Source organism: Chroicocephalus ridibundus, chromosome 3 (assembly GCF_963924245.1).
Source record: "Chroicocephalus ridibundus chromosome 3, bChrRid1.1, whole genome shotgun sequence".
NCBI classification, from domain to species: Eukaryota; Metazoa; Chordata; class Aves; order Charadriiformes; family Laridae; genus Chroicocephalus; species Chroicocephalus ridibundus.
Window position 1 is genome coordinate 694,687 of NC_086286.1, and position 27,870 is coordinate 722,556.

General features: G+C 46.3%; 1 protein-coding gene across 13 annotated transcripts in view; it reads left to right on the forward strand.

Annotated features, from left to right (window-relative positions):
- The first annotated feature begins 724 nt into the window (after positions 1 to 724).
- Positions 725 to 27,870, forward strand: part of CCDC85A (coiled-coil domain containing 85A) — a 132,597-nt gene continuing 105,451 nt past the window's right edge. For 7 of the 13 annotated variants that reach the window (XR_010070564.1, XR_010070565.1, XR_010070561.1 and 4 more), the window contains exons 1-2: positions 727 to 1,359; positions 4,064 to 4,979. Coding sequence is in view for 5 of the 13 variants with exons in the window: in XM_063331171.1 (XP_063187241.1) it covers positions 1,141 to 1,359; positions 4,064 to 4,979 (1,135 nt within the window). In the remaining 8 variants the exon portion in view is untranslated. Of the gene's footprint in view, positions 1,360 to 4,063; positions 4,980 to 14,116; positions 14,842 to 27,870 lie in introns of all 13 variants that reach the window. The other 6 variants (XR_010070563.1, XR_010070566.1, XR_010070568.1 and 3 more) reach the window with 4 other exon arrangements.

The window sequence follows — 27,870 nt, forward strand, 5'->3', positions numbered from 1 at the left end:
CCCCCAGGAGCAGCCTGTGCCTACCTGGCAGCTCAAGGGCCGAGTCCTGGGCAAGCGACCGCTACGGGAGGAAGCCAGCGGGGGCTTCTGGGGCTGCCCTTCGGGGTTGTCCTGGGGTACTGCTGGGTGGAAGCGGCGGGTCTGGCACGTCGCCGGGGAAGTGGAGGTAGGCGACGAAGGAACGTCTCGGAGTAGTGCTCGGGAGGGGAGAACGCGCAGGATGCTTTGGCACGGTGAAGGCGGAGAGCGTAGCCCGGCATGGACGCGAGCAGGAGAACTCTGCGTGAGACCCAGCGCCGGCGGGTGTTCGGGGAGGAGGTTCGGAGCGAGAAGGGAGACGAGCGTTCGCTGTGACCGTTCTTGTGGCGCCCGTCAGTAGGGCCGGCGCACGAAAGCGGCCCGGGCCGGCCGGGTGCGGTGGCGGGGCCGGGCCGTGCCCCCGCTCTGGCGCTGCCGGCGGGGGAGCCGGGCTGCCCGCCTGCTCGGCCGCCGCGGGGGGACGCGGGGCCCCGCCGCGGGGACGGGCGGGCAGCGCGCGGCAGGTGGCGCCCGCGAGCCGCGCGGGGACGGCGCCGCCCCCCCCCCCCCCGCACGTGGCGCGCGCCCCGCTGAAAAGCCGCGAGCCGCCCCGCGCCCGCCACTGGCGGCGGCAGCGCCCGCGCGCCCCGCTCCGCTCCTCCTGCCGCGGCGGAGCCGGGCCGGGACACCCCCCCACCCCACCCCCCATCCGCGGGGCGCCCTGGGAGCCTCCGCTGGCGGCGCCGGGGAGCGGGCGCTCGCCGGCACCGCTGACCTGTTGAAAGACCCGGGCGCGTCGGGGCTCCCTTTGTCCCCCTCGCTTATTTTCCCTCTTTTCTTCCCGCCGGGGGAACTCTGCTCCCCAGACCGTGGCGCGGCTTCCTCCACGCCCTTTCCTCCTCCTCTTCCTCCGTGATTCTAGGATCCGCTGCCCGGGGCCGGGAGCGGTTTCCCTCGGAGCCCCCGGCCGCCGCCCGCGCTGGAGCCGGGGGCGCCTCCGCCCTCCCGCAGGAGCTGCCGCGGGCGCCGGGCTTGCCCGTCTCCTCCCGCGGCGGTGGGGCGGCCCCGGGAGGGCTGCGGCCCCTCGGCGGCGCGGTCCCCCCGGGCTGCCGGGCCGCCACCATGTCGAAAGCGGCGGCGGAAAGTGTCGGGGCGGCGCCGGCCGAGGACTTGTCCAAGGTGTCGGACGAGGAGCTGCTCAAGTGGAGCAAGGAGGAGCTGATCCGCAGCCTCCGCCGCGCCGAGGCCGAGAAGATGAGCGCGATGCTGGACCACAGCAACCTCATCCGCGAGGTGAACCGCCGCCTCCAGCTCCACCTCGGCGAGATCCGCGGCCTGAAGGTAGCGGGGTGGGCAGGGTGGGACCCCCGACGTTTCTGCCGGGTCTCCGCGCCCCCGCCCGCCCCGCCGGGAGCGGCCCCGGCAGGTGTACGGTCCGGGAGGAGCCGTTCCCGAGAATCGCGTGAAAAGCCATCGGGGACTGGAGGGAATAGCGTTTGATCCCGCTTGAAAATCGAGTGTCCGGTTAAGAGATGAGCAGCTCTTCAGCAGGCTGTGGAGCACAGCTGTTGTAGGCTCTGCCCCAGCACGCGCCGGGTTGATGAAAACGCTTAAGTCTAGTCACTTTAGTGTTAGACTTCATTGGTTTTCAGAGAGGTTAAATGATCCTGTCTGAAGTGCCTGTGAGAGAATAGCGTGCAGAGCTGTAGACATTCAAAAGGTGTTGTGTAGCTTATGCTGTTTTCCATCACGATTTTAAGATGACTTGCTCGTCAGTCAGACAGTCTGGTCGGCTGCTGGAGAGAGCTGGTTATTCCGGGAGGCAGTGCAGTGTACGGCTGGCGATGGCAGACCCTTGGACTCAGTTTTGGGATGATCAGATCCGGTCCCTAGTTTATTGTCTGAAAAAGACATCTGATAACGCGTCTCTGATCAAACCATTTTCGATTGTATATTTCTGCAGACTACAGGAAGAGGCAGATCAAGTCCATAATGACTTAGCCCTTCTTAATTTAACTCCTTTGTTGGATGAGAAGCAAAGTCCCTGATGTTTCCTTCCCAGTTCTGGGAAGATAGCGGGACTGCTTACAGATACTTACCCTGGTGTAGCCTGTACACATGTATTATAGACCTAGCAAGTTGTCTTTAAAGTAGGCATAAATACAAAACATTTTCTGTCTGGTGTCTTTGGGAAAGGACATTTTTATTTTTTTTTTAGGAAATTCCTTCAGTGAGGTAATGCTGGAGGGAAGGAGAGGAGAGGCAGATGCAGTGTGGGCTTTTGAATTGTTACGTGAGAGTGCATTAGAAGAGCATTCTTGACTTGTAGAATGGCATTAAAGAACTCAATTATTGTGACAGTGTCTTTGATAATAGTGTGGCGTAGAATAAATAGCATGTGGGGGAAGACTGTTCCTGTCTCCCAAGTGTTTGAGTGTGTGTGTCCCCTCCCTCTTTTTTCACAATATACGTCACCTTGGGCATAAATAAGACGCACTGATGATGGTACCGTATTAAAAATAAAGCTTACATTTAAAATGTAAGTTAAATGACAACATTTTCAATGTAAGTTAAGTTACAACAATAGCCTCTTTCCCCCAGTTATGTGCTGTGCAGAGGTGATGTGACATCATGCAGATTTACGCACCTTCCAGATAAGTAACAAAACACACCCAGATGCATAGGAAGGAGTCACAAATTCCTCTCTCAGTTTTGAACTCCTTAAGTGGTGTTTAACTTCCGCCTTTTGTTCAGATGCCCCGGCTGGAACTTTTAAAAGGAATTTGGGAGAAGGATGTTTTGAGCCCTGCGTAGTGTCCGGACGCGTACCTCCTTTGTCCTGTGGGAAATAACTGGTCCATGAGTAGCAATGACCAGCCGCGCCTGGCTCTGACGGATGGGTGCCTGCTGCTTCTGATTGATGAACTGGGCCCCTCCGCGACCCCTTTATTCCACCATGGGGTCATTTTGAATATCTCTCACCAGCACAGATTTTTTTAAGGATACCTTGTAGCCTCATTGAGGTTTATCCTGTGTCAGATAGGGGTTGAAACTGGTCAAGTTCAAAGTTATTTTGAGACAAAGATCAAAAGCACGCATGCACACAAATCCAGTGGAGTTACAAAAGCTTCCTTTTCTTAAGAAACAGTGCTAAAATGTCCTTTTCAAGCGGCTAAATTTTTAAGAATTAAGGCTAATCTCTACTTCTATCGTCATACGTAAGAAGGGATGAATATTTAGATGGGAGAAAGATAAATATGGTCACAGGCCAGTTCAGTAAAACTAGGAGGGTGAAATACTGAAAACGTTTTCTTTGGCGTATTATCCTGCTATAGTAATAGCTTCAACAATTTTGCTTCAGCCTGTTCCTCACTTAAAGAAGGGTATGGAATCATGTACTTCATTTTGTTAGGAGTGAACAATCTATTAAAGCAGATTTATTTCATTTCAGAGTGGCTGAAGCAATTCTGATTAAGTGATGACTGACAAGACTCTTTTATGCAAATCTGAACAAAATCAAACAAAACCAGAATATTTTAGATCTCTAAAAAGTTCATCTTTATATGTGAATATGCTTTAGGGAATAGAGAGTATAAACGTTAATAATTAATTATTTAAGTGAGATTACTGATGTACCTTGCAGTTTTATTCAGCTGTGACTCTCAGGTGAATGTTTCTCAGGGGAGCGAGGTCATCATGCTCGAGAGAGCTTATGATCTTTGCCCAGTTCGGGAGCTAAATTATTCTGATACTTAGCATGAAAATTAATTAAGCACCTGAAACTTTTATGCTGTATCAGAAGTTAGTCTTTGAACCCTTCAAGATTAGCTTGACATTGTAGTTACTTTTCGCTGGGCAGCAGCCTTGTTCGTTTGAAGCATGTTGCTTTTATAATGTGCCAGATCTGCACACACAATTATTTATGCCTCACTTGAGCGTCAGGTGCTGGGCTTCGGGCAGTGCTATTCACCGGCTTGTACAATGGTAATAGTGTAATGCGAGTTCTTTTAGACACTTCTCTGTCATGATTGTCTTTCTTTTAAAGGATATCAACCAGAAGCTGCAAGAAGATAACCAAGAACTGAGAGACCTTTGCTGCTTCCTGGATGACGACAGGCAGAAAGGCAAGAAAGTGTCCCGCGAGTGGCAGAGGCTGGGCAGGTACAGCGCTAGTGTTATGCACAAAGAGGTTGCCTTATACTTACAGAAGCTGAAAGAACTGGAAGTGAGGCAGGAAGAGGTGGTTAAAGAAAACCTGGAGCTGAAAGAACTGTGCGTGTTGCTGGATGAGGAGAAAAGTGGTGGAGCAGGCAGCCGGAGCTCTATCGACAGCCAGATCAGCCTGTGCCAGTTAACCGCGGCGAGTACTTACATCCGAGACGTCGGTGACGGGAGCAGTACTTCCAGCACAGGGAGTACAGACAGTCCAGACCATCATAAACATCACCCAAGTACCAGTCCGGAACATCTGCAAAAGTCTCGGGGAGAAGGCAGCCCTGAGCATCAGAAGCACAGGAGTGTCAGCCCAGAGCACCTCCAGAAGCCTAGGAGTTCTGGCAGTCCTGATCATCACCTGAAAGGACCAAGTCCGGAACATCACAAAAGCATTGTCAAAGCACCTGAACAACAAAAGCACAGCAGCAGCAGCCCAGAAACTCTTCCAAAGCATGTTCTGAGTAGTAGCCCTGAACACTTCCAAAAGCAGAGGCCCGGTAGCAGCCCTGAGCATCAAAAGCACAGCAGTGGCAGCCCAGATCACCTTCAAAAGCACACGCCGAGCGGAAGCACGGAACATCTCCACAAAGTGAGGGGTACGAGCCCTGAGCATCTCAAACAACACTATGGAGGGAGCCCGGAGCACCTCAAACATCTCAGTGGGGGCAGCAGAGAAGGTACCCTCAGGAGACAAGTAACAGATGAGCTGTCACCTCACCACAGAAGTATATACAATGGAATGAATGGTGGGTCAATACATTTAGTGAAAACTCACTTTGAAAATTACTAAGGTAGTTTCAGTGCTATTTCAACTGTTTCTGGAAAAGGAATAATGTTTTATGTGAAATGGAAGGTAACAAGTCTGGCGTCAGCATTATTCCTTCAGCAGTTGAGTTAATCGAAGTGTACCCGTTTGTCCGTCCAGCAAGTGCTGGGTCGATGAAACCAGTGCATCTTGAGTGCTGGTGTAAGGTATCGAGAAGCGGCTCTTGGCCTTGGTCCTGCTCTGGGGTTGGTAGGTGTAAACTCTTTGTCCCCTAGGCAGATTTGTGTTTACGTCAGAGAAGAATTGCGTATGTTTCTTGTCCTGCCTGTATTTGAGTCAGCAGAATGGAGGTGAATGTCTCCGATTTCATTTCCGCTTTCCTAACCTACCCTGTCTGTAGTTTTAAAGATGTTAAAATTTCCTGTTTATTGATGGAAGGCTTCTTACATCCTTTCCCATGATGAACAGTGAGGCTCAGTATAAATGACTTTGATGGCTCCCAACGCTTTTCAAAGCCTTCGGTTTGCACGTGTTTAATTATAACAAGTTAGAAGTTAAGGAAGATCTTAGGGTGGTTTTTTGTGCTGTTATTGCTGCATTTTAGGAAGATACCCAATAAACATGCCTAGCTTTTAAGAGCTGTGTATCCTTACTGATTGAAATTAATTACTTTTTAAAAGACAGTCACAATTTAAGTATCTTGTTATTTTCAAAGACAAGTGGTTACAACCATATTGAAATAAATGAAATGATTAAAAACAAAGTTCAAACATCCTACTATGCTGTAGAAATAACTTAGCAGAATTTCTATAGCCTGCTCCATTTCGTTTCTTCTATGTGCTTTGAGACGTTTTCATGAAGGAAATTAGTGTCATAGTTGAAAACCCTTTTCTCAGACCTTTACTCTTATATTTGAAGTCAGGCTCTGCGGAAAGCAACGATTTTGCCTTAATAAATTGTCTTGGATGCAGTTCATGTATTTCCATTTTATGAGCAGCTGTGAGAAGTTGTGTTGACATCGGTGGAACTGCCCGCTTGTTGTTGGAGGAGACGGTGAGCTCAGTGCCGTCCTCATCATTTACCACATTGCACTCTCACATTGCTCCACTTCCCCGTCGTGATTAACTTACAGAATGCCTTCAGATAAGATAACCTGCTCTGTAGGGGTAAATCCAGATTACTAGCAGTGAAACGCATGTACTTGACAGGGCTGACAAACCCCGAAGTGGTAAGTGTAGAGACTTCTCTTTTTAATGATTTTAAAATGATTCATAAGATGAGCGAATGGCAACCGTGTGAAGATGTGTAATACATAAGTTATAAAAGTTGGTCTTACAAAACTTCCATTAAATACCGTTTTTGTTTCTCCGTTCAGTTCTTTCTGTTTAAAATCGACCTGGCTGTAGGTAGCGTGAAGTGTGGTACCAGGCTTCCTAAAAGTGGCTTCTTACTTCCACTCGGGATGATCAGCAGTCCGGTCACTGCTTATCTAGAAAGGTGATCCAAGGTTTCAAGTATACGTTTTTAAAACTCACACACAGACAAAGATACGTTTGTTTTCTACTCAATGTGGTGGGCTTTCTGATTTTTTTTTTTGGTCCAAACAGTCTTATAAGAACTCTGCTACATTATTATTACCAGTGCAGGGAAAGCAGTTCTTACGTTAAACCTGACCTGACCGGCGTCCTTTGTGCTGAGTGTTTCAACTGTCTACAATTTGGACTCGGGCCATGAGGTGCTGGAGAGGGCAGCTGCTGGTTTGGGAGCCTGTTTATTGACTTTAATGGGAGCTTTGCCTGTCCTACACTTCGTATAATCATTTTTGCAGAGGACTTCTCTCACCAGTAAGTTGTCAAACCTCTCTTCTTTCATATTTACATAACTTCATGCAGGCGTGAGGTCTAACTCTGACATCTCTCTGACCTTGGTCAGTGGGAAAACTCTCGACCGCTTTGCATTGTGTAAGAGGCCTTAAACTTCAGGAAAATCCTTGCTCTTCACAGCAAGGCTGAATCATTTTGGGGTTTTGTGTTTTGATTTTGGCAGCTGCTGTAAGAACAGTTAATATGGAAGTGGTAAAAGTGCTGACCATTAGCACTCGTTATTGTTGTGAAGGTAACGTGTAAATCTCAATTTGCGTGTTACGTGCGTACCTGTATACGGGAGCCTGCCAATCGTTTAGCTGTAAGGAAGATCCTGATCTTTTGCCTCTGTCGTAAGGAGCAGCGGAACTGTGAAAACATGAGTTAAAGTGGCATGGAAACCTGGCCCTAAACTCTGAGCAAAATAAAAGGGTGCTATTTTTGGTTCTTATCCCAAACTCATGTAGTAAGTTCACGATGTTGGTGGCGCCTAGTTTGATTCAAAATTTGGAGTATATCTGGCCAGTAGATCTTTGATTGCACATCTGTGTGATTATTTTGCAGGGCACTTCTAGTCTTATTGCAGTACTTGTGCACCGTCATTTGAGCAGCAAGAGCGAAGGGTTTTTCATCCTAAGTGCTCAATAGCAAAAACTAACATCTTGTGACTCCCCTCTGAATAGAGGAATAAAATACTGTATTTTAACTGTGTAAGCAGAACTTACCGGACTCAGTACCAGCCTCTCCCATCTTCCGTGGTCTTAACCGGACTCTGAATCGGGTCTGAGAGGCGAAGGTGTTCCTCTGCATGTCAGACCTCGTTCTAAGGTGTGCTGTGCCATCTACCTGAACTTGCTGTTCCCGATGGGAAGCGCGTTTGGGAACGGCCTAGCTGCTCCTGTTGCAGCGAGAGCTTCCATACGCTGCTGTCCGCTCCCAGTTGCCCCCGGTGCTGGTCTCGCCAGCGCTTGCGTGCTCCCAGGGGAGCAACCGATGTACTGGGGAGGGTGCAGTTATCTAGAGCTGCGCTCTGACTGTATGGAAAGACGTGGGGAACGGAGTAACATTCTGACAAACTCTTAAGCTAAAGTTAAAGCAGTTGCAATATGATATTGCAGTGGTATCGGAAATGGGATGTGTAGCTGTAGTCTGCTTTGCAGGATATGGTATATGCATTAATCATCTGGGCTTCATGCATATTTTAAGCTGTCATGAGGTATGCGGGAAGTTACTTCGGTCTGACGCTGTCTTTGGTCCACAGGCACAGCTGAAGGAATTAAGGATGAGGCGATAACATTTCCTTTCATAATTCTTTTCATTTTCTATGCTCAAAGGTTTGATCGCGGTATTTTTTCTCGTATGACATGTCAGCTTTCATTTGTAAGATTTATAAAGCTTAAAAAAAATATAAATTACTTCAGGGTTCTCCTACATTTTTTTTCTGAAATGGGTGTCCTTGACCTGTGGAGTGACAGAAAATGGGATGTAAGAGCTAAACTTGGCTTGATGTTTGTTAATTGAAAACGTATGTATTTCATTGTAAAGGCTCTAACCAAATAAAACACAGTAACAATCTTTTGCTGGGATCACACCTAAACGTTCTGGGTAATGAGCACAGGGGTATTTGGGATGGAAAGATTGCTGCAATTAGAAGAGAAAATACCCGCGGCAAAAACATTTTAAAGAGAACACTTATGCAACCTAGAATAATACTTGACAGTTTAAATCTGACACAAGTACGTGGGGTATAAGTGGCTCCTTACAAATGCATGTGCTTTCAGCGTCTGCAGTCCGGGGTGGTTTTTTTTTCTAAGCAATTTATTGTAAACTTTCTATTTTAAGAAGTCCTTTGTTTTACTCTGGGCTTTGACTCTTGCGTGAAAGGGAAGCATCAGAAGGCTTTCCGGCGTGCTCCTGGCTTGCCGCGGAGGCTGTTGCTGCGTAGCGCGGTGTGTGCTGCTGGAGGTGTGAGGGCTCTCGCAGAACGACTGCCGCAGCTCCTCTCCTTGCGCAGAGGTGTTTGGAGGCTGAATGCAGACGCAGCTTAAATTTTCATCAGTTTCTGCTGTAGATGTGCTTCTTACAAGGAAAATAAAATCAGAAAACACTGAGTAAAAAGAGGAAACCGCAGTATCTGTTTTTCAGGGAGAAGAACCTTACACTGATGTTGCTGAGTTAACTGATACCCTCTCTGTGGCAATAGCTCCCGTCCTGCTGGCCAAATAGTGGGATGATGTCATGCTTCGACGGAGGTTTGCTTGTGCGTTGTGTTTCTGAAAGTCGAATTGGCCATCGTTTGCCTCTCGTGAGTAGCAGCGTGCAGTGCTCTGTGTGTGACTGGAGCTTTCCTGGTGCCCCCACCACTGTACATCTGCTTTGGGAGCCCGATACGGCCTGACTTACTCTTGGAGTAACCCGCTGCCTAAACAAAGGCTGCAGGACTGACAGAATCCCGCTGCTTGCCAGTATGAAGTAATCTGCTGTTTATTTCATAAGTTTATTATTTTAAGTGTAGAGCTCTGAAACTTTGTCGGTGGGGATCTTTCGATTGAATTCCGTAGGTTTTATGTCAGACTTGTAAATTAGTTTTAGCTATTGCATGCTGTAAAAGAACCGTGGTGTGATATGTGAATATGTATGTGATTAGAGCATGCTGTATCTATTACCAAACTCATTTTGTTGTGGAGTAATTTACCAAGTTGAAAATGTGGCTTGTAATATCAAAACAATGAACCTACTAGAAACTCATGATTTGTAGGGCTTTTGGGAAAAGTTTATGCTTACGTATCCTTAACTTCACTGACAAAATGAGTTTCGCTTTGAATGTTTTAGTATGAGGTGGATCATGCTCCCAAAAAAACTGCTGGTATGTTAATAGGAAGGCTGATGCCTCTCCTTATAAGAAACTTGGCTGGTTTCAAGCAGCTGGATGGGTGTCCCAGCCCTCTGGTCGCCGATGGGCTCAGTGCTGACCACAGAGGCCTCTCCTGTCCTGCTTGATGGCGGGTCGACGGTGGCACTGCACGTGGTGGTGGGACGTGTAGGGAGGACTTGGCTGAGCAACCTCTCTCGTTACGGGGCTGTGAGTACACCCCAGCCACCTGTGGTACACGGCACTTCCGCTGAAGGCACTGCTCTCAAGTTTTATACTTTTTCCTTTTTCCTGTAGGTTGCGTATCCTGCTACACAGACGACTTTGTTTTGCAGGAAGGACTTGATGCTAATTCAGTCTTTCTTTGATGGAAGCAATGACGCTTTCGCTGCGAGAATCGGAGTAGGGAATATAGATATATTATTTTTAAACCATCACCAGTGTACCACGTGTCTTTTAGAGCAAGGTCTACGTTAGTGTGTGATGGGGAGGTGTATGTGTGAATGGGGAGGGAGGGAGTGATGACTGGACAGGTTCTGCCAAGGAGCCGGTTGCTCGTTCCCCCGGGTCCCTGCGGTGTGCCAGTGTTACGCAGGAGCGCCGATACAGCCCGTTCGGTAACTCCCCTTCAGGATGGGAATAGTGCCCTTATCGCCCAAGCATTTAGCCAGCACAAATGCAGGTTAGCAGCTACGCTGGCTGGCCGATTGACTTGAGATGTGTGGCCATATCTCTTGCTGTGAGCGTTGTTGGAACTTCACTGACGTTTGCCGCAGACCTCCAGGAGCGAAAGGCTAACCATAAATCACAGTGCCGTTATTGACGGCGTCTTGACAAACGGTCTGTGAGCCAGCGCTTGAGCACGCCCTGACTTTACCGGTGTTACACCCGGGATGGATCTGACGTGCTGACTTTTTGTTTTGTTTTGTTTATTTAACTGTATGTTTTAAAAAATAATGTCTTTTCTGAGTAGTGGTGAGTGGGAGATTGTTTCAGTACGTGCTGAAGAGAATAGAAAAGCTTATTTATTTTTCATGGTGATTGGGTCAAGATGCAAGACGTTTGCTTTTACCTCTGAGAGCTCATCAGGAGCTTGCACAGTTGTTAGTGTTGTCCGCCTGAAATATGCGGGAAGATGTTTATTTTAATTTTTTTAGTGCCAGAATGGAGCGTCCTCACGTTAAAGCCTTGTCTGAGTCTTTGCTTGGAGACAATACGTTTAACCTGAGGACAGGACCCCAGGTAACATAGTCCTTTGCACAGCTTTCTGAGTTGCAGTGTTACGATTTTACAGTAGTAAAATATGTTTTTAGAAATATTGCAGTGATTAAATTGCCAAATTCTCTGAACTCTGGCAGTTATAGTGCAGAGTTAGAATATTATAATAACTCTTGGTACGTGCTGCTTGTTTAAGAACTTCAGCCTTGTAGGGTATATTGTGTGTGTTAGTCAAAGGGTGTCCTGCCTCTTCTCTACTATCTATTAATGGGAGGGGGTTTTTTGAATTTTTTTTATTTTGTTAGGAAGTTAGCAATGGAGAGCTGCTGCGGGTTGTGCAGGGATTGGAGCTGAATTAGTTAACAATTAGGGAAGGGCGTAGCAGTTAGTATAGTGTGGGGTTAAAATTTTGTACTACGATTCGCACACAAAGTGCATAGACATTAACAGGAACCGAGGACAGCGAGGCATTCCAAATTACAGGGTATTTAATGAGGTATAATAAAGCTTTGCGTATGTAAGACAATGACTCTAGCAGTGAAAATTCATTGGCTTCTGAGCTAGTAAGTCATACCTTAATTAGTAAACTGAAGCACATCCTATCTTAGGTCTTATTGTCATACACACAGATATGTAGTTACTGAGAGAGCGTTGAGAATTATCTTCAAGTCACGATCTTGATATAAATCGTGTCCGCCTGTGCTTCTTGAATGGTGAAAGGGTGAGCCCTGTTAAGAGAATCAGCCGCGACTGAAAAACTGAGCACTGAATTTTGCTTAATGCAGAAAGAAGCGCAACTTAATATACCACATCCACAGTTGTGAAAACATTAAAACCAAATTATCCACTGCCTGTGGTATGATCGGTGGGAGGTGTCCCTGCCCAGGGCAGCGGGTTGGAACGAGATGGTCTTTAAGGTCCGTTCCAACGCAAACCCCTCTGTGATTCTGTGAATCCGAGGGTGGATTTCCCTCTGCCGTGTTGTTCTGTTGCTGTTAATGGCAGAAGGTTTTGTTTGCCTCTATCGGAAACAGCCGGCCCTGGTCCTGTTGGGGTGTGTGTGTGTGTGTGTAGGGGGGTGTGGGGTTAAATACTAATTACATTGGTCTGATCCAGTGTGGCAACTTGTCATTTCTGTAAGATGGTTCTTTTGGTCATTGTTCCTTTGAATGTGGATACCATTTCTCCATACACCCGTTCTCCAGCTGTGGCTTGTAACATTCCACAAGGACTTAAATAATGTGGTCTTCACCGTTAGCGCAAACTTGAAGTACTGTGAAGGGTCTTAGTGATGTTCTTTGGTTCCTTTAGATACATGAATGAAGAACCTTCTATAATCTTTGGGGGATCCACAATCAAGAAATCTACAGGCATATTTAAGTAAATGAGAAGAAAAATCCACCCTTCTCTCTTTCCCCTCTTTGTGCAATTTCTTCTTTTGAAATCTGCGCGCTTGAGGTGGGATTTGTAGACAGTATCATAACAGAAAGACACCGAACAAAATGAGAAAAGGGAAGGATTAGCCTGGAAGAGGCCCTGGACAGCGAGACAGACTAGTAATAACGGTTACCTGTTTCAGAGGAAATTAATTGTACAAGTATACCGTACGGGGGGAAGGATAGATACTGAAGTGGTCTTTAAAAAATTAAATACATAAATTATTCTAGTCTGTGCACATGTAATGTTTTTGTAAATTTTTTTTAAGTCCTTTTAATTCTTCAAGATACCCAGAAAAGAGTCCAGATTGTGATTTGAGATCTGTCTGTGAGCATTTGGTACCCAGCACAAAAACGTTTGCAAATGTATTGATTGTGAATGGGAAAGCCGCTGTCTTGAGCTAGGCTGTCTTAAAAGATGAACAGTCAGGTGAAGGTTCTGAATAACAAATAGTTTTAGTTCAACTTGTCAGTTCTGCTATAAAACTTTCTGGCATATTTGCACTGTTTCTGGACACTCTCGTGGAAAGGAAGGAAGGAACCAGCAGTTTTACACCGGTGTGCTTCAGCAAGGACACGTTTCTTCAACGTTTTGTTCTTTTATTTGCGTGATCTGAGTGAACTCTGCACTGAATTATTACAAATATTATGTCAGTTACAGAGGGGGGGAAACACTACAAGGTGTGTGTGTGGGAAATTACAGGGTTTGTAATACTGGTTTGTAGAAGTCCATATAATACTTCAAGCGGTTATTTAGACTAATCAAACACAGTAGCGTTCAAGCACTGTCAAGAGTAAGGTAGATGTTGTAGCTGAAAGAGCCCAGTGAGCCGTCTGGTCAGCAACAATATTGGATGTCTTCTAAAGGTCTTTATTTTGGTGCCTCCTCAAGGTTACCCAAAATATTCCAGAGCTTTTATGCCTGTGATATCAAACTTCTCAGTTTGATCGGCAGCGAGATACCTCCTTCAAATGTTTGGCTGCAAAACTCACTAGATTTCTTTTACTGCATCTCTTTAATTTCCAGTGAATTGTGAAAATTTGCCTTGATCAATGCTTGCTGTAGGCTTTTGGAGTACGTACTTGTAACTTGGATTCCCAGAAAAAATAGAAATGCGTTTTACAGAGGTTACGGGGCTGATTCATCATTATGTAGCTTACATTGATGTGAAGTACAGATAAGCCCGGAGAAAAGCACTGATAGGGGACCCACATCCCCTCTTGGTTTCTGAGTCTATTTTTGTTTTAAAGTGGATGAATCTTAATGATGTTAAAAATCCATCTTACGATTTTTTGTGGTCTGAAAACATTACTGGTAACATCAAGATGGGTCTCTAAAAATAGCGTTTGATTATGAGAGAGAAAAAGCCCCTTTTGCTGAAGGCAGCTGAATACATCAAGAACAAGCGTATGAATGCTGTGCGGTAGAGCTGAGAATTGGCTTAGATCCTTCAAAGTATTGAGCGCTTCGCTCCTTGTTGGGTACCTGGCTTGCACTGAAATTGGATGCCCAGACAGAAGCAAGATGTGTAAATAGCCATGCCTGTGCAGTGCTCTGAATGAAGTTGTTTGTCTGTTATTGTCATTCATCGTGCTTGCTTTTGTCCGCTTGAGGATTTTTTGTGACCAGAAATTAAACCTCAGATTTTAGGTTTTTTGCAGTATCATTAAGTCCGTAAAGGAAAAATGAAAGCAAAGCGTTCCAACAATGTTTTTTTTTCTTAACCAGCTCTCCAACCACCGAGACCAAAGGCTCTGCAGTCTTAACTAAACAGCAGAAGATACCAGAATCTGTGTCTCTTCCAGGTACAGGTGCTAAGAAATTTTTGATTTCTTCCTTGCTTTTGGAATACTGCTCTGCACTCCAGTCAATACTGCTGCTCCATTTTGACAGCTTGCAACCATAGCATGTGCAAATATTTTGGAGAACTAGGAGGACAAAAAGCATCCTGAGCATACTAAAAGAAACCTTAACTTCAGCATTAAGGCATTGGTATTTGCATATTTTGCCTTCTCTATAAAAGTAAAAATATGGAAAGATTTCTTAACCTTTTAGAGCGTATTATAAAGTTGTATGCAGGCTGATAAAAATGAATTACTGGATTGCCTGACGGCATGGAAGTGACTGATCAGACTGTCTTGGAGGCTTGGATCTCAGAGTTTTATCCTCTCAAGTCACTCCGTCGTCCTGGTTTTGTGAGGAATGAGCTGGATGGTGCTGACTCCTTGTATTGATCACGCTACTGCAATTGCCTCCAGGTGCGGACCCGTGGAATACTGAAAAGATGCTTGGGGAAGTCTGAAAAGAGACGTAGCACAAAAGGACCCGCTTGACCCTTTTTCATGATAACTCTACAACAATCCAAATTAAACAAAGTGTATTGTACTTAAATGACAAGTCGGCGCTTATCAGCTGCCACCTGGAAACGTGCACTTCAGGCGCTGAAGCTAAGAGTCAGTTTCCTGGGCAACATATTCTGTTCCACCTCTGTTGCTTGATTGTGGTTTTATTTATTTATTTTTGTTTTAACTAACAAAATCGCCAGAGTTGATTCTGATATCTATTTGGAAAATGGATATTTGAAGGATTAGTGAAGAATGTTTGAAAGAGAAATAATTTCTGTTTGCTTCGAGAGCAAAATATCTGTTGATTTTTATCAATATGAAAAGATCTATACTTCAAATGTAGCAAACCTTGGCTCTGTCTGGTTTGTGTTTGGTAGAGGTGCACTTAGTGGATGTGTTTTCCAGTTCACTGACGTTAGATGTCAGTCCTATGTGTCGCTTAAACCTAGCGTGAGAATTTTGGATATTCATTTTGCTTGTTACGGGAGAAACGGGGTGTTGACTGTGAAGGTGCAGTCAGGTGACACTTGCTCTCAAGTTTAACATTTTTAATTAAGTGCTTTTAATACCCCCCAAAATTTTGTTGGATTTTAATGGATTTGGTCTTGCAGTGCTGCTCAGAAATACATCAGGAAGCAAGAGGCTCTTGAAGCTTGTGGGAAAGGATTGTAAGGGAAGATGAAAGTGATTAGTAGATTTCCACTGCCCAGAGTGAGAAAAATCCAGATAATGTTTGTATGCTGGGAAATGTTCGTATTTATTGGGAAAGGCTGTTTCCCAGGGAACCAGGAGCATCTTAATTCTAAACACTGAGCCTTGCTGTGTCTGAGTTTTTTTTGTTTTGTTTTTTTTTTTTACCCATCAGCATAGTGCTCAGGTGCCTCAGGAGTGCAAACAGTCGTGCTAGTTAGATGATGAATAAACCAGCCAGTTGGTTTACTCATCTAGCTGGCGTGACTGTGATACGGTGCTTACTAAGTACTAATTTTTGTGTCCAGTTATATCTGGTGAAACGCGGTGGGGAAGGTTCTTTGAGAGACAGTTTCTTCACCGCTCCGTTAAGTGGTATCTGTTTGTTTGTCTGTGGCATGTTTAAACTCTGCTGAATTTATGAACGTCTGGCAGCGGGAAGGACTGAAAACCTGTAACATGTTGGTTGTCAGACTGATAACATTTATGTGTCTTCTGGAGATTACCGTTGTCGTATGTCCATTCTTTTCAGGCCCATTCTGTTGGGCCAAAACCTTTTGCTGTGCTTCGTGCTGCGTAAGCTTGCTCCGGTGTTTCAGTGGGTCCCGTGAGCTTCTGAGAGGTCCAGAGCAAGTCTGTGACCTCGGCGGTGGGGACTGTGGTACCAGCCAGGGGAGCTGAGGAGAGGAGGACACTGCTGTTTCTTTTGCTCAGTTGGTTGCTGCGGAAAGCCATCAGAAAGTCCTCTCCTTGCTCCAGCTTCGAACTGTGGAGTTCGAGCCTGCAGAGGCTTGTGGACCTGTCTTGTGCGACTGTTAGGGATAAAGCGGCTCCAGCTGGAGAGCCGTGGCTTTTCAGCTGTAGGTGGATTAGCTCGTGGTAGTTCTAGCCCCGGAGTCTCCGCAGCGTTGGCCAGGATAGCATCGGTGTGTGGAACGTGCATTGATTTACCTGTGTGAGTGCAGCCAAGATATCGGTTGCACGAAGCCATAGAAAATGGCTTGGTGAAGCTGAGCCCATGGCGTGTAGGAAGAGCTACGGATGTGCTGTTAACCTGAGAAGACTCTTACACCCGTTCCGTGTGCCTGGTTATTACCTAGAGCCTTTTTATCGGTACTGCTCAAAACAGTTTACCAACAAAGTAAGTGTCGTGATCGTCGTCTCCTGTGTGAAGAACCACGAGCTAAACAAACGACAGGGTAGGATTAATCAGCTACTGACTAAATGTTAAATCCAGGTTTCCTGAGTTTTAGCTCCTGGTTATTCCATTGCATCGTACCCCTTTTCTAACAGCTTTGTACTTAAATTACTCTACGTCAAGCGTGGTGTAAAAACTGGGGCTGAGGTAACTCACGTGCCCAGAAAACACTTTTATGAACAATTAGCTCGATGCAAACATTTTCAATGTGTTTCCTTTCAAAATCAATTTTTAAGACAATGTTTCCTTCCTTCCTGAGTCATGCTAACCCAACCAGCGGGGAACAAAGCTATTTTTACTTATTTTTTGTGTGTGTGCAGCAGGCACATCAGAAGATGTTAATGTACCTTTTGCATTTGCAGGGGTGTTTACAAGTGTCCCTGCACATAGCGAAAGTGATTTACAATGAATCCAGACGCGAAGTGCTGTGACCGCTTCGCTAGGGGAGGCTGTATTCTTCCGTCTTGTGTCTGATGGCCTGGTTTTAGCACTGCAGAATAGTTGTGTGGCTGTAGTTGTCTTCGTTTGGGAAATCAAGATGCTGATGCGAATTGGAGGCAGGGTCAGACGTCAGCTGAGGATTTCAGGTTGCTAACTGGTACAATTAAAAGGAGTATTCATCTTCCGTCAGAATAAAATTTGAAAATGAACGCTCTTACACACTAAAAAAAATGAGAACGCACTATTTTGGCAAGACGGTCGTTTGGCCCTCGTGTCAGTCAACAGCGGGGCGCCTTGTGATGTGCCAGGGAAGGGGGGAAGTGGTACTTGGCAGCTAGAAGCCTGCGCGGCAGGTCTCAGCCTGGACGTCTGGGTGACTTGGCCGGAGTGGGAGGCAGGAGCTTTGGGAACTAGAGTATTTTGCATTTTTGTGGCTGCATGCTGGTAGACTCCTTTCCAGCAGGTAGGTGGCTGCTGCTGCTGTCTGTCAATACTGCAGCCTGCAGTGTTTACCGGAGGTCCTGTGAAGCAGTGGCTGTGCTTGAGGGAAGACTGGGCAGAGGTTCTCGCTCTCTGCCAAAAGATGGAGGTTTCCTGTATTAAGTAACCGTAGCAGAGCCATTTCTAAAAATGTTTATGGATGGCACCCGCCAGAATTCAGTCCAGGATTTTAAAGCTTCAATAGTAGTGTACTCTCGGTGGGGAATCGGGCTCTGACGTTCCAAAATGACAGCCTGAAGGTTTCCAGTCGGTGATACGTGGTGACAGGACTACGGTAACATTTCTGGTCGTGAGCAGAAAGTTCCTGCAGTTCCAGCAGCTTCCTGCCAGGCCAAGTAGGGAGGTTTTAATGGCACTTCTTATGATGAAATGCGGTCTGAGTGCAATTTAGCGTTTCGAACCCGTGCAAAGATTAGAGAGACATCGTTACTGTTACTATTTTAATCTTACCTACAAACTAGAGCAAACACCAGCTCGTGTGGCCCGAGCATGATTTAGCAACCTGTTAGTCTTTTAATTATCTCCTTCCTAATTAGATTGGTCTGATTATTTGGTACTTGAAATAAGTGCGTATTTTTAAGTTCTCAGGGCAGTAGCTTTTGGGAAAAAAAATCATTGCTTTTCATTTTACAGGCATTTTGTCTTTCATGATGAAGTATGGGAACATATGGTGCTACTTCTGATGTAGCACTTGTCTAAATATCTTTGCTCATAAAATTTTCTGCAGAGCCATATAATTTTCTCCTGTAAAAACATTCCTAATATATTTAACCAATTTTATAACTCCAGCATGGGATTATCAAATTTTTGTCGTTGTAAACTTTTACTGAATGTGTGTCAAGAAATTACAAAACTGTGAACCCCGGATAAGAAAACTGAACAGTAAGTAGTTAGAAATTCAAAGAGGCTAGTAAGAAATGTAATAGCGATAATGGCATAAAAAATAAAATAGTTTACCAAAACACTTCCCAGATATTTTTGAAAGGGCCAAAATAGTAATTTTCTTTTTAAACCGAGCTCTTGGGATATCACTGACAACCAGTAGGCATGGACGGAATCTCTAATAGAGTGTCCAGAATACTCATGTGGAAACTGGTTACGTCTCGTTTTGTGTTCAGTCCAGTGAACACACGTTCCAAGTGGTGGTGTTTCTTCTGCTTGAGCCATGTGGAGCTTGACTCATCAACATGCATTAAAAAATGTAAAATAGCAAGACGTTTGTCTGTACGGTGAAGGCAAACTGAGAACGTTTCTGAGACAGAAGAGGTGGGCATGGCTGGAAAAGTTAAGAGGAGTAGAATAACCAGAATACCTTTGTATGCTTTTGTCTACATTGCTAGACTGTCTGTTACCCAGAGTGAGAGGTGATTAGCAGGAGGCTAATTGGCCTGTTAAATAAACTTCTGTAGAAATGAGCAAAAATATTTCTCCTGGGCAATGCTGCAGATGTAAAACCACTCTTCTTAGCTGGCAGTGGGAAAGCAAGGGTTCTGACTGACGTGGTCCTCCCCACGTAAAGCAAGCAGCTGAGTGGCAGGAGCGTGATGAGCATCGCCCGTGTTACCCACTGCCCCGGGAGATGCTCTGGGCTGCCGGGCTGGTGCCAGACTGGTGGCGGGCTCCGGTGCTGCCCCGCTGCTTCCCAGCAGCGACGTTATCCGGGAGCCAGCAGCATGAGGGCACGTAAGGATGCACCTGGGCAGACGTTGAAAGACCAGCTGCCAGCAAGCCTCCAAGCGTGCCTTCTAGGAACACGGCCAGGCTGTGTTAAACCAGCGCCTGAAGCACCTCTCGCTACTTAGAATAAATGCCTGCTTGCTGGTTTTAGTACTGTGCGGGAGAAATGCACGGGTGTGCGGACCTGTGTGCTGCAATCTCGCTGCTTCTGGAAACAAAATGCCTCGCCGTGTTGTCGTGTTGGAGATACTGATCTCGCTAATGACATCATTTAGGGCTTGATACTGCTTTTGTTGATGCAAGTGGCTGACTTTACACGCTTGCATGTTCCCACCGAGTCCACAGGCTTTTAGAAGCAGGTTGTTGATTTTTAAGCAGTGTCATGAAAATATGAGCTGGGACTTAGAAATTTATTCCAGGGGAAGCGGGCAGCAGTCCCTTTTTGCCCATAATGTTCTGATCTTGAAAGAAAAGTTGCAAGATTTCCTTCAGAAGTTCTGTTCTTCCACTGTCTGCCTTCAGTAAGATTGATATTTGACATGGAGACTCTCAGCCCGGGTTTGAGGACAGTCAAAAAATCGCTCTGGCCTTTCTCTCCCTGCGGTGCTGCCTTCATCGACCTCCCCAGGGCCGGGCCCCTGCCCTCACTGAAGGTACGGCAGGAGCTGTCTCTGCAGCTTGTAGCAGCAGGGGAAGCACCTCAGGCTCCCTCTCTGCTGCTTCGGAAACACTGAGCCAAGTCCGGAGCTCGTGACAGCCCACATACCTTGTGAAACACCGCGAGGGGCGAAGCTGCTTCAGTCCGCAGGAAAGGGGAGCGGGAGCAGCTCCTCCGGTGGTGCCTGGAGCGCGGAGCAGAGAGCTCTCTTCCCCTCAGGGGTTACAGACGGAGGAGCAAGTGCACAATTGCTGGAAGCGGAAAGGAAAGAGAAGGACAAGCTGAACAGGATCTCGTTTCTCCTCACTCCTGAAACTGGGCTCAGAGGCTGACGGCCGTCTCCAGGGACATGTCACTGGGGTGGGAAGGCAGTGGTGTAGCTGCGACGGGAGCGGGCTGTGTTTGATGCCGGGGCTTTGAGTCACAGCCTAGAGAGCACAGGTGACAAAGCTGCTCACAAGAGAGTTTCTGAGGCAGTCTCTGAGGCCTTTTTGAGAAAAGGAAACTAGATGAGGTTAGGCAGATTCGGAGTTGTATTAAGGAGCGCATAGGTTGTAAAGTGAAGGACTCTGAAGAAGGGAAGACGTTGTAATCCAGTTACCCAAAGTTGGATTACAGTGAATTTGTACTGTTTTTCAGCAGTATCCCTGCTTCCAGAAAAGAGAGGTGCAGGAAAGCAGAATTAGATTATAAGGGCAACCAGAGCTCCGGCATTTCCGAACTTGAAACGGTAGGAAATGATGTAGGTAACGACCACTTCTATATCACTTTTTTGTGGGTGATTAAAAAGAATAATGGAAGGGTTTTGCTAATGGCTGCGCAGTGTTTTTAGTCGGCTGCTGAGCAGCCCCTCGTTCTGCGTTCAGTGAAAAGCAGGACAGTTGTTAGCGTGCCTGCCCACCCCTCTGGAGCCACTGTGGTAGTCTGATCCCGACCAGCTCGTGGTGGGCGCTCGGAATTTTTGTGTCCGTGGCATCGGTGAGCTCCCCATGGCTTCTGGTGTCTGGAGCACTTGGGGGTGCCTCCTGCAAGTCCTCCCTTGTGATTGAGAGTGGAGAGGTACGACTGCAGCTACGTTAGCAATCCCAGCGGTAAATGGTGTAGAAATGTAAATTTCTTTTTATACACCCTCTACTCGTCACCAGAGCTTTCTGTAGAGTGGGGCTCTTCCCCTGTGTATTGGAAGGCAGAAGTCTTTCGTTATTAAATATTTATTCTTTCAAACAATTGCTGCCGTGGCATCGGTGAAAAGTCTGTGTTAGTTGATGAACTCTGCTATTAAATCTGAGCTTTCCTATTTGAAAAGGAAAAAGCAAAATATGTTTTCTATCCACTTTTAACTAAATTAATCTCAACGATTTGTGAAAGTCATTCCTATGAGTCCTTTGATGATTATTGCTGTTGAAAAAGCAATTACATTAGAAGCCCAACTAAAACTCTAAGGTGAGATTAAAACCTTTACAGTGCTAGTTTCTCTGTCAGTTATATGGGGCAGAGATGGTGTCTTGCCGCCTTTTATAAACACGGTTTAGACTATTAGCAGGCAGGAATGGAGGCAATCCAATTATTTGGATTCTCGGTTTTGCTATTAAATAGCTAAGTTCTCTTTTCATAATTTGTTGCCGCAACAATCTATATTCTTAAAAATGAATTTGTCAGCCATCCTTCTTCAAAGTGCAAAGCCCATTGCACTTGCTTAAATCTGATGGGATTTGACTGAAGATTGAGTGGCGGAATTGCAGAGTTTCGGCAGCGTGGCATAAGTGGAAAAGGAGTTGAGCCCACCATCTGGGAGGACCTTACGGAGATTTTTCAGTGGAAGACCCAGATGCTCTTTCAGCATTGTAGAGCCACTTGAAAGCGTGGTGGTGTGCACGTCAGCATAATGAGAGTGATCCGTAAGCCAGCGACAATGCACGTTACTCCGAAATAAACAAATAGCTTAGCAAATAGCTTTGGTTGCCGTCTTCTTAATGCATTGAAGGTGCAGTTTCAATCTGTATAGCCTTGTGTCTGAACTGCGGTCATTTACAAACAGCTCTAACCTGGCTGCTAAAGTGATGCTATGGTCTTCTGTCAGCTTTTCTCTCTGTTCCTCATTTGAAGTACAAAAGCGACATTTGCTGATTGGAGGATGTGGCCTTTAAAAGGGCAAAGTATTCTTCGTTAAATGTGGCGGTAGAAGAAATGATGTGGTTCAGGGAGTCTGACGCTCATTTAAACTTCAGACCATGTTGGTAAGTAAGCTTTAATTAAGTCTGGGTTCGGAAACTATGCTTTGGGCATTGCGAAAGAAGCGTTACATAGATATTGTTGACCGGAATCCTCAGGAAGAAGAATGGTCTGCCCTTGTTTCCTTGCACGACCCAAACCCAGCTGAGAGTCGGGTGCGAGAGCACCGTCTGTCCTTGCAAAGCACAGCGCCGTCCTCTGAGAGCTGCTGACTGCAACGTCTCTGGTGGTTTCTCTTGGGGTTATGTGTTGCTGCCTTCATACATTGGGTGCAGTGTGCTAAGAAACAGGCTGAATTGCTTTGGTGTTTTGGTGCATGCGTTTTCTCCCTCTCTATAACGCAGCTTGTCTGAGAAACATGGAATCCCATCCGGACCTGACAGGACTGTGTAGCTTCAGCATCGCTGTGGCTGTCCCCGTGAAGCCTGACTTGCACCCACGCCAACCTGCCAGTCACTAACAAGATGAGACTCTTCTAAAATGTTTGCTTTTCCGTGATTTATTTTTGATAGCGGGTGGTGTGTTGTTATTCAGAGTGAGGCAGGAATGTAGGAATTCCTCCTGGTTCCTCTCGTTAATCCTCGTCTGGCAGCTGTTTAATTGACAGTGCTGTCTGATTAATATGGCAGCGTGAAGTTTATGGCGAAGTTTTCTTGCCGAAGAGCAGAGTCTTTGAAGCAGGAATAAGAATTCCGACTGCCAGGAGCAGCAGTTGGGGTGCTGTAGGTTAGCAGATGACGCGGTTCCAGAGGACTGTTTCCAGCCTCTTCAACCCCATTTTGATTTTTAAGAAAAACTGAATGACAGGAGGAGAGGGGAAATTCATCTTGCTGCAAAGAACTGGTGACACAAGAATTCTCTTTTGATTTTTATTATCACAGGAACGTATGTTTCATATTTGATAGTGAACTCTTTCCCTAAATCTTTGCTTCCCACTGTAGTTAAAATATGAAAAATCAATACATATATAGTGAAGGAAACAGGTGGGGTTGGAATAAAACCTCGGGGCAGTCGGCCACACGTAATACATCCTTTAGAATGTAAACAGAGGAGAACATTTCTTTTCCTCCGGGAAAGAATGGCCTGTAAACCATGGGGAGAAGGGACAGAGGGATTTGGAAAATGCTTAAATCGCTTTAATTTCATTTTGGTGGGAAGAAGAAATGAATTTGAATGGGAAATGGATCATACATGGTTTGAGCCTCTTGTATCAGCGTTGCCATTGATTTCTAGAGAAACAGGAGGTAGCCACGTTGTTTGCCTGTGATTCTGTGCTTTTCTGTTGGTATAGACTAATTCACTGACGCTCAAAACATACCCCAGCCCAAGACAAAAAAAAGAATAAACAAAATCTACTTGACTGCATGGAGACTAAATTGACTTTCTGATCTTTAGTATGACTTTCCTTGAACTCTCAGTCCTCAGACTGCTGAGCTTGCTCGAGCTCGCTGAGTAGTGCCGTCGTTGAAATGGTTAGGTCATTTTCTAACAGCCATGAAGATACAAGAAGCTGAGACTTTTTGATTTATTTTTGAGCTCTGAGGAATATAATGTGAAAGCCTATTCAGATTCTACCAGCTGGCCAGAGACTGCAGTCCGTTTAGTAAGACACAGCGCAATTTACTACGATAAAAATGCTGCTTCACGCGTGACATAGATGCTGCGGTCCTGTGCTGGCCACTGATGGTTCGTTACCTTTAAAACTCTAGAACCAACGTAAAGAAGCAATTTTCAGTGGATTATTCATGTCGTCACTTGCTTGTACCCCATGGAGTCTGATACGATCGATAAACATAATTTAGAAAAACAAACTCAAAAATAGTTATTTTTTTTTAAATTTTAAGTTTGTGCTTTTCACAACAATACCCCTCCTTTCCCCATGAGATGTCTTACAAACCTAATCTAGCAGCAGTGTATGCTGCAAAAGGTGTTTATGGCTCACTTTATTCTGGTTCCTTATCCTTATCAAATTACTGGTCTCATTCTTTAAAGCTCTCGGGAGACTGACTTAAATTATGCGCAGGGGCAGGGTGGGCTGGAGAGCAGGCACCCAGTGGCACGGGGCTTGGGGGTTCTCCTGGTGCCGACAAGCCGTGGGTTTGACTCTTGCGCTGCAGGGCCTGAAAATCCCCATGCCGCTTCCTCAGCGGGTCCCTTCGACTCGGGTCTACGTAAGCGCGTGCAGCTGGCCTGGACTGGAGCTCTCGCTTTGGGAACCTGGAGTGCGTCACACGAGCTGATGATGGGCGCTGCGTCCTGGAGGTGAGCCGTGCATGTTGGAGTCTCGCTGGCGTAAAGAGCAGCTGCTGAACAACTCGGTGGCATCAGGCTGCAGGGTTGTAGCTGTCTGCTGGTGGAAGCTTCATAAATCCGTGGAGTCAGGCAACACAGGATATCTGCTCTGACGCCCTCCGTGACACCTAAATGTTGGACTTAGACGGAGTTTTTCAGGTGCTTAGCGGCTTTGGTCCTTGCCCTCCGGAGATGAGGTGAGCCGATGACTCTGTTCAGAGGTTGTTTCATAATCCTCCTTTGTACACGGGCTCTCCTGCGGCTCCGGAGTGTCAGGAGAGCGCAGCAGTGTCTTAGCTAACAAGAGCAAAGACTCGGTGTTTTATTTAATTCTTTGTGTTTAAAAGAAAAGAAGCTGTACTGCTGCAAGCAAGGCTCTTCTCAGCATTTGTAAGCTGAGCAAGGTCAGTCAGGGTCATTACCTGGATTTTTAACCTCTGGAAAGAACACAGTTGTGTTAGTGATGGAAAAACCATTATCTTGTGAGTCGGTCGTAAATACTGTGAGGGTAAAGGCTGAAATATTCAGCGGAGATTCTTTCTACTTGTTATTTGAAGTCCCAAAGACCAAGAGCTGTAAAGTTTTTACAGGTCTCTCTGCAAACATTGGTGGTGGAACGTGTTACCCTTCACTTCTTGTCAGAAACTGCTGCGCGATGCTGCGGCTGCTTCCGAGCAAACAGCCCCGCGTGCCCGTCAGCTGCGAGCCCTGAGGCGGCTCCACTGTCTCTTCTCTCAGCACGGCGCCTGCTTCTTCTCTTCATCACAACCATCTTTTGGGTTATATCACCTGCTTGCCCCGTGTCCCTGCCACTCCTCAGTGTTATATTTTTGGAAGATAAAATATATTTAATTGTAAGCAAAAATGCCTGCTGAGATGGAACTGGTCCAGGACTATGTCAAGAAGAGCCCATTCCCATTCTGGGGAAAAGCTTCCTCCTCTGCCCTGTTTTCTCTCCTGGAGATGCTGTCTCCCTTATGTTTCCCCACGCATCTTCAGAAAATTCAGTCCTGAAGAATTTTAAAATGTACAAGCCAGATTTCTGCCTTTCCTGGCTGGCGAAGTGACTGTCAGGTGAGTCTGCAGTCCCCCTGCCCCAGTTCCCTGAGACCCCCGTTGCCGTGCCCTCTGGCTCTGGGCTGCTCACGGCCAGTGCTGGACATCACGGATACCGAGCCCTGCAGGGCAACGAGCCCCTGAATGCAGAGTTTAGGAAAGCTCAGTCATGGTTACTCTTTCTACAGCTCCCTGCTTTGTTATCTGTCATCGTGGATTTATCAGCATGGTCAGTGTTCGGGCGTTCACACTTACATCTGGCGGGACTGCCCGGCGAACAGCTGTAGGTAGGAAAGAGGCAGTTTCCTTAAAGGGCTGTTGGCACCACAGTCTTCACCCTTGGAAAAACGGCAAAAAGTGAACGAATGTTGATGTTGCCGCAGACATGGGTTGCAGCATGTCGCAGCAGACATGGGCACTAAACTTAGTGCTCAGGGTAGATCATAAAACAATGATTTCCAATTATTGACTTCTGGAATGTGAAGTTATGGAAAAATCTTTTTATGTTAGAGGAATGCATCTTAGGTCAAAAATAGCTTTATTTGTCTTCCTCAGAAGTCAAACCTCCGTGGGCTCTTCACTAGCTCTCGGAAATGATCCTAACGTGGCTGCACTGGGACTGTATGCTGCCGCCTGGACATCGCGGAACAAACCTGGCCAAAGCCGGGATCTGTTTGCTCTCGCCCCTGGCACTGAGTGCCGGCGTCTGCCGCGCGGCTCCGGGTGCTCAGGCATGGACTCGTTCAGGACCGCTCGGCCTCGCCTTCGCTCCCAATGGTAGGGTGTGGGTTACTGTTCTCTGCTGCGGTTTCCCTCTGTCTCCATGGTGTACTCCTTTCTTTACGACATAAATAATTAATAATAATGACAAAGGGTTTTATTATTATAAAGGGAAATTTTGCACGATTCTGAATCTCATCGTAGGTTTTAAATACCTTATGGCTGCTAACAGAAGAGACGCTAACGTTTGTTACTGTCCTTTAGACAGGATGCTGTGATCACTCCATCAAACTCTAGCTGGGTGATGATCAAACTAGCTCTCTCTTGCCGCGAGCGTTAGATGCGAGAGATTGAACAGATGGCAGGCTGGGCTCCATTTTTATATGACAAGAAAGATGCCGTGTATTTCAATGCTGGTGAAAGTGTCCCTTCTTTGGAGATGCTAGCCAAATGAAAATGGTTCCACAGGCCATCTGGGTAGAAAAAAGGTGGTAAAAAAGCCTTTGGCCAAGAACAGAGTCTGCATCAAGAATGTTACTCTTTGGAATATAAATAATTATTAGAATTAGAACTTCTAAAAAGCTAAAAGTGTTGTCAGACAGCAGGGAATGAGAGAGAGTCTTGGAAGAGGCTAGCACGTGGAATGGGAAGCAATGAAGGACTGACAGCCCGGTCTGGTTGCCCGCCAGCGCAGGGCGAGGCTGGCCGCAGCCACGCACCGGGTCACGGCAAGTGGCGCCTTGTCAAGAAGCGCGGGCATCGCTTCTGCTTCTGGCGATTCAGCCAACTTGAACATTCCGCTTCTACTGTGTGATCTTGTTGAAATCTTGACAAAGTTCTCTCTCCCTTGGATACTTGCAGAAGCTTTATGTTTGCCTCCCAAGGCAGAATTTGGATTTGATGCCTACCCGGGGATATGTTGCACTTTGTACCACGTGTCTGCTTTGCACTATGTGCTTCGCTTTAGCTTTTCCCAGTTGGATGGCAAAGGAATAGCAAAAATGTAGCAAAAAGGAATAAATGTCTGTCTGGTATTCGAAATCCAAACCAAGTCCGGAACAACTCCGTCAGTGCGCGTGAAGTCCCGTTGCCGCTGCACCCGCGGAGGCTGGCACGCGCTGCAGTTGAAGTTTTGATTCTTAATCTGGATGGAACAGAAATAGAGCTCTTGTACATGAAGCACCCCAAAACCTTTGCCTGATTAATGAGTAAGGCAATTGATTTGACTGAGTTTTGGTTTTTGTGGCTTTTTTTCTTGCATATTCTTTCCCTTAGAGGAACCGCAATGGCAGGTAGGCAGTGTCAGCGGGAATCATAAAGCCTCTGAAGGACAGAAGGAAAGAGAAGAAGCACCAGGTAGAGTTTATAGGCAGGATTCCTTACACATAGCGCAATCAGTGGTTACAACAATGAGCAGATTCGGCGTCAAGTTGTGAAGATTCTGTACTAGAGCCAGGGAAGGGGGAGAAAGCTAGCAAGCAGCGGGATGTGCTGAGGGTGATTTTTGTCTAGGTAGAAGACGTAAATAGTAGCTGTTTGGAAGTTAAGTAGAGGTTGCAGAACACCAGAACTTTTGTCTGCTGGCTGAAATTCCTATCGGGGCTGCTTCGAGTTACGCTGAATGTGCGGGACCTGGAGGCACGTCCTGTGTCAGGGTGGAGAAGATCAGTGT